At 38.0% G+C, this 12,588-nt stretch overlaps 1 protein-coding gene across 2 annotated transcripts in view; it reads right to left on the bottom strand.

Annotated features, from left to right (window-relative positions):
• The window catches only part of GABBR2 (gamma-aminobutyric acid type B receptor subunit 2), an 866,539-nt gene that overhangs the window by 324,511 nt on the left and 529,440 nt on the right, over positions 1 to 12,588 (bottom strand). For both annotated transcript variants that reach the window (XM_043976613.1, XM_043976612.1), the window contains exon 5: positions 7,763 to 7,828. In XM_043976613.1, the coding sequence (XP_043832548.1) occupies positions 7,763 to 7,828 (66 nt within the window). The remainder of the gene's footprint in view (positions 1 to 7,762; positions 7,829 to 12,588) is intronic.

The following is a 12,588-nucleotide window of genomic DNA, read 5'->3' as shown; positions in this document are numbered from 1 at the left end:
CATAAAGTTCTATACTTGGGTTCAAACAGTCCATTTCACAAGTATAGTTCTTGTGAAGTATACTTTAGTAAATTTCTTTGATTTTGAGCTTCATGAAAGCAGGGGTAGGGCAGCTAAGTGGCACATTGAGTGCTAGGCCAGGAGCAAGGAACACCCGAGTTAAAATCTGGCCTCAGACACTAGCTATGTGACCCTGAGCATGTCACTTTACCTTGTTTGCCTCAGTTTCCTCATTTATAAAATGAACTGCAGAAAGAAATGGAAAACCACTCCAGTATATCTGCCAAGAAAACCCCAAATGGGGTCATGGAGAGTTGGACACGATTGAAAATGAAACAAATCCCAGCTATATTTATATTTATACAAACTATGCTCATTAAAAAACAGAATCATAGACTTTTAGAACTGGAAGAGACCTCAGCCATCATCTCATCCTACTCACTCATTTTGCAGAGGAAGAAATTTCAGTAAAAGTATAAAGATTTAAGAAAGTCCAATTCCCAAAGTTTGCATAATGAATCAAAGGACAGATAAAATTATTAACAAGACTTGAACAAACACAAACATCTCATCACAAGGTCATGGCTCATTGAATTTAGAACTAGAAGGGAATCTTAGTGATCAGTCAGTCCTATCCCACATTCTCATCCCACAGATTGGGAAACCCAGGGCCAGAAAGATTAAGGGACTTGCCCATAGAGGTTGAAGAGGCAAGAATTGATTTCAGATATTGTGTTTCTTCCTTTAGGCCCTCTCTCACACCAACTTAATGGTTTAACCTAACTCTGGCTTTTCACAGAAAGAGAAATATTGGAGTTTCATTTTCACATTGGAGAGTTCAAAATAGACCAGGCCATAACCCTGGATCTAGTTTCTGTCTCATCTGTCTGCTTTGCCCACTTTGTTTTAGTTCTTAATTTAACTACCTTATCAGAGAGAAAGTGTTAAGTGCTTTTTTAGCACTTCTGAGTCTGTAGGTTTCCTACTCTAATGGGCCTCTCTGATTTTTTTTTTTTTTTGCACCAGGGTTCAATTTGCTTTCAGCACCTCCAAAAGACAGTATTTGGCGTCTGTGTTCCAGCCCTTGAGTGCTTTTCTCCTCAGCACAGTTGAGAAAAAAGTAGGAGATAGCATAGTGACCATATCAAAACATGCTTTTCCAGGTCAGAGGTTCTTTTCTTCCTTCCTTCCTGGGTTGAAGTTAAACTTTAATTACCTTGGCTACCCAGAATTCTTGGGCACATATGCCCTTTTGGCTGAATCTTCCTGATGGTTGAATGTTTATTCCACAAATGCCATTTTTTGGTTAAAAATTACTTTTTAAGCAAAAATTTATTATCTTTATAACTATGGAGGTTTTTCTAAAAAGTATTATACATATCCCTGTTTTTGAAACAGAATATGCTGAATATAAGCTTTTCTGGATGATTTGGAGTTATCTTAAAAACGTCAGCACTGTAGTGCTGCCCTGGGAGAGACTGTTGAGGTTCATAGGGCTTTTTGTGCAGGCATTGAATGCCCCTAGACTTGTGGCATTTAAAAATTTTCAATCTGCTTTTTATGATTTTTCTTCCTCTTTCCTTTCTATCATATTGTAGGATGTCACTTCTTACTGCTATCATTATAACTGTTTATAGCAGTAGCAGCCTTCCTCTCCTCAAAACTAGTGAATTGCTTTTAGTCTGCTGTAAACTGGAAAACTCCACCATTAAGTCTGTTAGAGTTGATTATAAAACAAATGTAAATAGTTTTTTAGTGAAGGACTCTAGGACTCTTTTATCAGTAAAATGCATGGGCTTTGTGACAGCTATTTTGGCTGCTTAGATGGCTTTTGTCCTTTCCTAATCCTTAGCTTCCTGGGGGTGTTGTTGGATGAGTGACCTCCAGCTAACTCTCATTGCCTGATTAATGAAAATGAGTCTCATTTTTTTCTATCTGTAAGCTAGGAATATATTTTCAGCCTTCATGTTTATTATTTGAAAAACATGTTTTGTAGCAGATAAAATTTTTAAATTCTGTGAAACAGTGGGAGCTTGTTGGCTGCAGGGATTTAGGCATTCATTAATTTTCTTTCTAGCACCACCAGGCGAACCACTTACTTTTGTGAGGGAGAAGGAAAATTTGAGGAATGAAAGTAAAAGTTTTTAAAAAATAGGACCCTTAATAACTACAGGGTATATGACTGATTACTGAATATAGACGGAAAATGAAAAATGAGAACTTGTTTGCTTTACATCATGGGCAATTTTAGCCATTGAGCTATAAATAGCCATTTGCCTCAGATTGGCTGAAGTTGGACCATCTCTCCATGTTACTTACCATTTGGATACCCATTGTTAGGGAAGCATGGCTTTTGATTATGTGATTTTGATGGCAAAGTCTCCATCTCAAGCAGAGGCCTAGGATGAAAAGCAAATCTCAGAATCCTAAGGCCTTGGATACCACAAGAGAAAAACATCAATGAGATTTGAGCTCTGTCTCTCATGATGAGCACCCTGGATAAAAACAAAGTATTGAGGCCACTGCTGATGCGTGCCATTAGCAAGCATGGAGAAAAGGAGACCAACATAACTGGAAGGTTTAGATCAAAAGAATAGCATCAGTGCCCTCTCATCTAAGGACAAGAACATTGGCTTCAAAAGTTACCTGGAAAATAATCATAGGGTGATGAATTGAGTCCTCTTCACTTTTCTATTTTATTATACGTTGGTCCCATAACTTTAAGTCCTACTTGTGCCTTAATAAGTCTAAAGATATATGTTAGATGGGGTGGCTCATTTGTAAATCCATTGAATGCAGTGAGTAAAATAGGTTGTTAGATGGGGAAAGAAGGACACAAGGATTTATTAAGTGCCTATTGTATGCCAGAAACTTTACAAATATATGTCATTTTATCCTCAAAACAAATCAGGGAGGTAGGTAATTATCCCTATTTTACAATTGAGAAAACTAAGTCAGGCAAAAGTTAAGTGACTTGTCCTGGGTTGTGTAACCAACCAAGTTTGAACTCAAGGCTTCTTGATTCCAGACTCAGTGTTCTAGTTAGTGCACCACTTAAATGCATAATCCACTCTTCCATTCAGTTCTATGGTTGGTTTTTGTTTTGTTTTGATTTTTGCTGGGCAATGAGGGTTAAGTGACTTGCTCAGGGTCACACATCTAGTGCATGTCAAGTGTCTGAGGTCAGATTTGAACTCAGGTCCTCCTGAATCCAGGTGCTTTATCCACTGTGCCACCTAGCTATCCCCCCTCCCCCCATTCAGCTCTGGGAGACAAAGAGGAGAACTCTCTAGCACTGTATTTGGGAAATTAGAATGGATAGGGTTTTACTTTCCTGGGAAGCAACAGGGTTTCACTATGTTCTTGTGGTCTCAGAACATCTAGAAAGCTATTGGTGGGGATTGGAAAGGGACAGGACCCTTCTGGCATGGAAAGAAAACTGAGAAGGCTATTGGATACTGGGGCAAAAGGTTGCTGCTTGAGAAGTTGAGGCCAACTCAATCCCTGAGCTCAGGGATTTTAAAGAGAAGAAGCTCAGAATTAGAAGGAACTGTAGAACTTAACTGGTCCAATCTAGTCCAGTCTCCTCTGTTACATCTCTGCTTAACTGTCTTATAGTCTCTGCTCGAACACCCTCAGTGAAACTCACTATATCTTGAGGCTGTACATTCCCTAAGTAGCCCAGTGACCTGCTATGATGAATAGTGAATAATATAATGTAGGTAAAGAGCTTTGAAAACCTCAGAGCATCACACAATTATCAGATATTATTAGTTTGCAACAGTACCCTTTCCATAGAGTAGACATACAATTTACAGCACTAAATGACTATAGTCACCTTGTGTTTGACAAGTGTAAAGACAAGTTTTTTTGGGATAAGAATTTTTTATTTGGTAAACATTATTGGGAAAACTGGGAAGCACACTGGCAGAAGTTATATCATTTATCAGGATAAGGTCAAAATGGATAATGATCTAAATATAAAGAGAGTTATTACAAGAAAATCTGAAGAACATGGAACATGTCACCTATTACACTTATGGATAGGTGAACGATTTATGAATAAACGAGAGATAGAGGGCACTATGGGGTGTAAAATAGATAATTTCAATTACACAGTGAGGGTTAATTGAAAGAGACATTTGCATGTTTTTTCACCTAATTAAGCAATAATGTAACCCTTTATTAAACTTCCTAGACATAAACATTAATTGGTATTATTAATCATTATATAAAGCTAATGATGAGAGCAAAAGCTAAAGAAATAAATATAGGTACAATTTAATACCTCTCTCACTAAATTCTTTAGTAGTATCAATAACCTACTCATTTAATCTGGGTTTTCTGTTCCAACTTGAGTTGAAGGTTTCCATAAACTCATCTTGACTCTTTTATCTTAGTATCAAATCTTTCCATATTGTATACATTGGTCTTTTGGCCTTTGGATGAGTCTGGTGACAAAAACACTTAGTGGTAGGTTTTTTCATTTACCAGTTGCTTCCCTCTGCCACAACCTCACAAACAGAAATGGTCTATAAGTACTTCAATCTATGGGACCATTTCTGTGAGGGCCCTTTTCAGTAGCTTGATTTTAAATTAATTCCTTATTCTATTTCACAGTTTTCTTTTCAAAGATTTTCTTTCTTCTAGAACCCAGAAAAGTAGAACAACAACAAAAAAAAGCTTGTTCAAGATTAAGAAGATCTCTACTCTATTTCTTTTCTTTTCTTTTTTTTTTTTAGTGAGGCAATTGGGGTTAAGTGACTTGCCCAGGGTTACACAGCTAGTAAGTATCAAGTGTCTGAGGCCAGATTTGAACTCAGGTACTCCTGACTCCAGGGCTGGTGCTCTATCCACTGCGCCACCTAGCTGCCCCGGTTTGTTCTTTTTAAAAGTCTTGTAAATCTGTGGTCATAACACTCATTTCCAGGTCAACACACTGGGTAGCTTGGACTTATGTAGATGTCAAGGACAGTTTACTAAAAGTCAACATTTAACCCATAAATTGCTTAAATAACACTGACACCATTGTGGAAAAGTAAGACTTTTATGGTACATAGCATAGTGATATTTTTGTTCAAGGTGAGATATTAGAATCATGAATTCTCAAGGGAGATCTGAATAGTCATCTAGTCCCATATCTTACAGGGAAATAAGATCAAAATCCTTCTAAAATGACAATATTTTCACTAGGAAAATAAATTGGATGTCATCAGCTAACTTAACAAGTGCCACTTTTTCTTTAAGTGTTCATAGATTTATTGGATTCATGTCAGGGTTTTCCTAGACTCTTCTTGTCTTTGCTGCCTGTATTCAGTGCTCTTGATCAGACCAGTCTCAGGGCTTTGGAATCACCAGTCTCAATGCTATCTCAGAGCTCTGGTGATCTGGAGAATGTTTGAGATGTCAGGGTTTGAGGGCATGAGATTTACTTTCTTGACTTCAATATATTTCATGTCACACTGAAACAGTGTAGTTTTGGGGGGAATAGGGATAGAGATGGGGACCAGATCTGTGATTTCATTGATATAGGGCAAACTCAAATAGAACCATATATAAGGTCCCTGGGGGCTACACTGTGACTTAGAAAACCACATATAAACATTATTTATGTTCTATTGTATTTTCATTTATTTTGTTACATTTTCTCCCATTTACATTTTAGTCTTATTCTGACCCTGTTTGGGAATATTGTGGTCTGTGGCCCACTTTACTCCCCTGAGATAGAAAGCTCTCAGATAAGGAGTCAGCTAATGTTGTTCTTGAAGTGTGGTGCCCAGGACAGAGCAAAATTTTCAAAATAGAGTTTGATCAATAAAGTCATGGGGTGTCTTATCTCTCTTCTTCTGGATGCCATACTTCTAATAATTCAGCTTGACATTTCATTAACTTTTTCAGTATTCATATTCCAGTTCCAATTTTTATTGTATTTGTGGTCAGTTAAAACACCCTGGTCTTTTAAAATGATCTACTTTTAAATGAATTCTTCCATATATATATATATATATATACATATATATATATACACACAATTAATTTTTGAGTAAAAAAAAAAGAACTTTACATTTTGTCCTCATTCAGTTTCATCTTATAGATTTGCTTCATTATTCTAGTTTTAAGATTTAAAAAATTTTTATCCTGTTATAAAACATAAAAAGTTATCTTACCTAGCTTTGTGTTAAATGCACATTTAACAAGCATGCCTTTATCAAGGTCAGCAAGTATGCTTCTGTACATGTTGGTTATTGCAGGTTTTAGGAAAGTATTGGCCATAGATTCTAACTTTTTGGGTGGTCAGTTGTATTATAGCTAAAATAATACCACTTCTATTTCTTCTTTTCTCCATACCCAAATGTTATATATTCTTTATCTAACTTCAGGTTTATTGATTTCCATATATTACTTTTCAAAGTATACTCTTGCATTCCATTAGATCCATTTCCTTTGAAACTGTGTACTTTTGAATGATTATTCTACTCTGAACATTAATATATAAACTAAAAACCCAATTCCCTTCCCCTCATTACATTCTCTATAGTGAGTTCCTTTCCACTTATAACTCTCCCCTCCATATCACAGCTATTATCCTTCAAAGTCTCCAGTTACCCCTCCCTATCCCCCATGATGAAATAATGAAGAGTGAAATAACATTATGAAGCCCTCTTGCTCAGGTTAGCAATTTTCCTGCCCAAATGTTCTATTTCTTATGAGCTATGCTAAAGCTTTGATTATGCTATGGAGCGTCTGATCTGATAATAATTCTGAAGAAGACTGAGCTCATATACTAGTTTATATACTGTTTTCCTCAACAAGGAAAACTTACTAAATTTGTATACTAAGTTTTACTCAACACTTTTCATGGGAGATGGCTGGGGACTTATTTTCCCTTTCTTTTACAGGAAACTGTAGAAAGTCTATTACTCAGCATGAGGCTACTATTCAGAAGGTTTTACTTTTGTTTTATGCAACAAGGTGATAACTTTATTTGAGTAGATGTTGTGAAATTATGATGATGAAACATTCTTTTCCCCATTCTTTCCCCCCTCCCCCAATCTGCCATTTCCCCAAGTCAATTCCCCCTTCTGATTACCTGTTCTGCCCTTTTCAGGCTCTTGTGAGAGTATGGTACTGACCTCTAGGTTAATGTGGATAGATATGGAGAATAGGGAAAGTCCAGAAGAGAACAGCAAAAATGCTTAAAGAATTTAAAAAATGAATTCACGAGTCGATAATAGTAGTTTTAATACCTACTGTGTGTCTAATGATATACAAGGTAGCAGAAAAAGAAATGAAAGAAGCTTGAATTTTTAAAAATCATGGATAATAGGAGGTAGGGGAGGGGGGTTGGCCTAATGATAACATGTAGGTACTTGAAAGATTATTTCTAAAGAAATGGTATTGAATAGCTGGTTTCCATCTTGACTGAGGAAAATCATGATGACTCAAGCTTTGTATTAGAGGGTTGGATGCAAATTCATACTAAAGAGGAATCTTCTAATAGTTGGGGTTGATTAATGCAAACATGGGTCCCCATGATTATGATAATCTGGTACTTGGTTCTGTCTACTTTGGGAGATTTAACTATCTAATAAAATACTCTAAGAATGTTGCCCTTGTACTAATGCTTTTTCTTCTTGAGTAATCCAAAATTTCTGTCAATTTGATTGTGATCCAGAGCCAGAGCAGGGCTCATGCCCTTCAGCTGACACATAAAAGTTTTGTTAATTTCCCCAAACTACAAATTAAATGACAATTTACTTACACAACAGAATACTTTTGCTGCCATATTCTGATCAAACTGGCCAAGAATTATCCGAACATCATTACTCTGTGGACAAAAGAACACATATGTGAAAGGGGGTAGTCATAAATACATAAAGACCAAGTCTTCACTTTGAACATGCACCAAACCAGGGCCCATGCAAACGGCCTTCCTGAGTGTAAAAGGTCAGGGAACCTGAGAACGTCTGCCCTGGATCAGCCTAGATTTCCTTGGCTTTTTTCTTGGCTGACTGGTTTGAATGTTACAACCCATATCATAGTAATAGTTGTTCTAATTCCTGGTCCTGAGTGAGATCGCCCAAATTTTCTTGGGCATCTTTCCTGTTCCTACTTTCTGAAGACATCCTTCCATTCTTCCCTCTTCTCCCTCCCTCCCTTTATTTTATTTTTTAATTTAGTTTTTGTTTTGCAGGGCAATGAGGATTAAGTGACTTGCCCAGGGTCACACAGCTAGTAAGTGTCAAGTGTCTGAGGCCAGGTTTGAACTCAGGTCCTGCTGAATCCAGGGCTGGTGCTTTATCCACTGCACCACCTAGATGCCTCTTCTTTTCTCTTTTCTACTCCTCTTCCTAGATCTATCACTTTTCATTCTTGTTCTCTTCTTCCCTGTCATATTTCTATTTTTATCAGCTTCTGTTTCTGACGCCTTCCAACTTTTTCTCTTATATCATCTTCTCAACTGAGGCCAAATAAGGACAAAGTGAGTGTGTGCTCTGGGGATCTACTCTTCCTCTTCATTCCTTTATCCTTGTTGAATCAGATATATTCCTTTATTTCTCTTTCCCTCTCTGTCTCTGCCTCTGCCTCTGCCTCTGTGTCTTTCTCTCTTCCTTCCTTCCTTCCTTCCTTCCTTCCTTCCTTCCTTCCTTCCTTCCTTCCTTCCTTCCTTCCTTCCTTCCTTCCTTCCTTCCTTCCTTCCTTCCTTCCTTCCCTCCCTCCCTCCCTCCTTCCCTCCTTCCTTCCTTCCCTCCCTCCCTCCCTCCTTTCTTTCTTTCTTTCTTTCTTTCTTTCTTTCTTTCTTTCTTTCTTTCTTTCTTTCTTTCTTTCTTTCTTTCTTTCTTTCTCTCTCTCTCTCTCTCTCTCTCTCTCTCTCTCTCTCTTTCTTTCTTTCTTTCTTTCTTCCTTTGTATTTGTGTGTATTCTATTTTCCTTTGACCAGTTTGGGGCCTCTTAGTTGATTCCTAGTTCCTTAATAATATCTTGCATTCATATAATGCTTTATTTTCAATGGTTTTCATGCATATTTTTGTTGTTTAAAATTTCAATTATTTTTATTCTGAATTTCACAAACCCTAAACAAAACAGGTGTTTCTATGTTCATAGTTGGAAGAGAAAAAGAGGATTGCACATTTTCATGTATATTAACATACTTTATCCTCACAATAATCCTATGGGATAGTCAGGGCAGACAGTTAATATTCCCATTTCACAGTTCCAGAAGCTGAGAATCAGAGAATTAAAGTATCTTGCTTAAGGACACACAGCTAGTTAGCATCTGAGGCCTTCTAACTCCCAATCCAATATTCTGTCTATTACACCACACTCCCAGGCTACCATTGGAATCCATCATTCCCAAAAGTCTCTTGTTGGAACTTCTGAATAAGAACTAAAGTTATCTCATGCATTAGAAAGGGGGTAGTTTTTTTTTTAAAACACACAACAAAAAACCTCTTCTAAAAGACATATTTTAGATTCCTTCATGTTGAAAAGTGCTAAGTGGAAAGTAATTTTACATGTTCAAATAATTTAATAATATAAAAGGGACTACATTTCCAAAATCATCTTTGGGTAGTGCAAACTGGGGAGAAAATGACACTAAAACGATTTTTAAAAAATCTTAATGGAGAACCCAGAGAGGCGTTTCTTTGTTATCTCCATGACTGTAATGCTACAAAATATTTCAAGTCATTTCCATTTTTCATTACCATAGATCATATCTTATGTAGCACTGCATCATGGTGATTTCAGTAATGCCCCATTAAGTTTTTTTGCTCCTTTTAGATCTTTGCTGTCGATAGCAATTCTTACTGAACTATTGTAAATAGCCCTATTAGCTTAGAAAACTTGTAGTACAGCAATTCCCAAACTGATTTGGCTATTGCAATCTTTTGGGGCTCAGGATCTGTTGACAGAATTCATTGATTCTAGGCCATGCATGGGCAGGGGTGGGATGGAATTATTCTGAGATAAAAGAGAGGCAGAAACATTTTGGAGCAAAATAGAAGAAATTTCAGCTCAGTTTCATGCCCCTTCCCAATGTTATATTTCATAATTTTTTTAAAGCATATACTGAGCAAAGCTGGCAATTTTTATACCCACAGCAAATGGTAGGAAATATGTTTGGGAGGGGAGGTTCATGTATCTCCTCATTGCTGCTTCTGAGATGGCAGGGGGGACATTATGAGGCTAGTCTAGGGAGAATTAATTTGGGGGTGCAACCAGGAAAGGATGCTTCCTGTTTGAACTAATTCTTGTTTATTAAGTGCTAAGCTTACCTATTTCTATCTGGCAAAAGGTTGCAAATGCTCTAGATTTCAGTGTAAAGCTCCGGTAGGCTAGTCCTAGTTATGACACGTAATTTATAATTTTGCCCTCCACCAAAGAATTACTCTGATGCCTTGAGGAAGTGATGTTGGGTCCTAACAGGCTATTTTGATGTAGTCAGAGATCTTACAGGTCCTACCACACTGGGAAGGCTTTGAGGATGAGACCTGATGACGGGCTTTCTCACCAGAATGAGAGACCAGAACCTGTCTACCAAGGCATGGAGGGGCTGTCAATCCACATTGGTAGAAGGGGCATTTATAGTGATGGGGGAAAAACCTTAATTATTTAAGTACACAATTTAATCTGAATATTTTGGAAGGAAACGTATTAGTAGTGCTAAAATATTCTCATGAGACACTACATAGAACACCTCAGGTCTTTGTGGAAAATGCTGTTCTAACCTAGGATCTTCATATTCCAACACAGTGTTTTCTAGGTTGGCTGATAGCTAAAAACCTTAAATTGAGTCAGTGAATAAGAGTCGCCATTTTTGTCTTGGTCATTATTTCGGTTATCCCGGCAGCCAGGTTACATGGTTTCATTTGGCAGTTAGGTGGAGCAGTGGATAGAGAGCTAGGTGTGGGTATAGGAAAACCTTAGACACTTAGTAGCTGTGTGACCCTGGGCAAGTCACTTAGCCCTGTTTGCCTTAGTTTCCTCATATCTAAAATGATCTGGAGAAGGAAATGGTAAACCACTCTACTATCTCTGCCAAGAAAACCCCAAATGGGGTGACAAAGAGTCAGCCATAGTGGGGCAGCTAGGTGGCGCAGTGGATAAAACACTGGCCTTGGATTCAGGAGGACCTGAGTTCAAATTCGGCCTCAGACACTTGACACTTACTAGCCGTGTGACCCTGGGCAAGTCACTTAACCCTCACTACCCTGCAAAAAAAAAAGTCAGCCATGACTCAACAACAATAAAAACAAACCTCTCCTCCTACTCCAACCTACCCTCAGGTGTTAGTGCTCTGTCCTCTGCAAATTACCTTGCATTTGTTCCATGTCACCAGTAGAATGTAATTTTCCTGAAGGCAGACATTGTTTTGTTTTTGTTTCTGTATTCCTGCCACATATCTTTATATATAGTAGTCACCCGATATTTGTTGGGCAGCTAGGTGGTACCATGGATAGAACACTGGCCCTAAAGTCAGGAGGACCTGAGTTCAACTCAGCATTTATTGAGTTGGGTTGACTAGGGGAGATAAGACATCTTCACAAACAACCATAATATTGACTAAAACATAACAGATGCTTTTGCACAGGCTGTCTCTCCCATGCTTGAACTGTTCTCCTCCTTCCTACCTCTGCCCCTTGGAAGACTTAGCCAGACACTTTACAAATATGATCTCATTGGATCCTCACAACAACCCTGGGAGGTAGGTGCTCTTATTATCTTCATTTTATAGTTAAAGACATCGAGAGGTTAAGAGAGAGCTTAAGTGCTTTGCCTTTTCCTTCTCCAGGTCATTTTCCAGATGAGGACACCAAGGCAAACAGGGTTAAGTGACTTGCCCAGGGTCACACAACTAGTAAATGTCCGAGGGCAGATTTGAACTTGGGTCTTTCTGATTCCAGGCTCAGAGCACTATCCACTGAGGCAACTCATCTGCCCTAATAGATGTATTTGTATACATGTGCATGTATATAAATTTTGCCTACAGATGGGCACACACATGTCTACACAGAAGACACATTAGTATACCAACTGATGCCTATGCAAACTGAAATTTCAAAATAGTAAAAAATGGGCTGGTTAAAGACTAAATTGCTTCAGTTTTGATTTTCTTGGTTATCTGTCATCCAGAGGATTGTTTCCCCTTCTAAGTGACTCTTGGGAAAGTTAAATTAATAAAACCAACAAACCAATGAGGACTAAGGAAGAGTGGATTTGGTAAATCACAGGTAACCTCACAGCCTGGTGAGGGATTCAAGTTCTATTTACATTTTCAAAGAACAAGTACACAGACCAGATGTGACATTCAGCATGTGCAGGTGAGAGTTCAGAACAAAGGCCACATGGATAGGCAGGGGATCTCAGAGGTTGTGAAGGCAAAGGAGTTCAATGCAAAATACCATACAATGTCACCCCAAATACCACTATGACTAAAATAAGAACATAATCACTGGAAAGCAGCATGACAAAGTGGAGCAAACACTGGATTTAGCAGTTTCTAGCTTTACCTCTTCATCTGGCTGCCAAACGATTTCTAAAGCAGAGTCAGGCAAGCAGGCTGGCAGGCAGTCAGATAGTCAGTCA

The sequence above is a fragment of the Dromiciops gliroides genome, chromosome 1 (genome assembly GCF_019393635.1).
Source record: "Dromiciops gliroides isolate mDroGli1 chromosome 1, mDroGli1.pri, whole genome shotgun sequence".
Taxonomy (NCBI): Eukaryota; Metazoa; Chordata; class Mammalia; order Microbiotheria; family Microbiotheriidae; genus Dromiciops; species Dromiciops gliroides.
The sequence above is the reverse complement of the archived record's forward strand: the minus strand, read 5'-3'. Positions and strand labels throughout refer to the sequence as shown.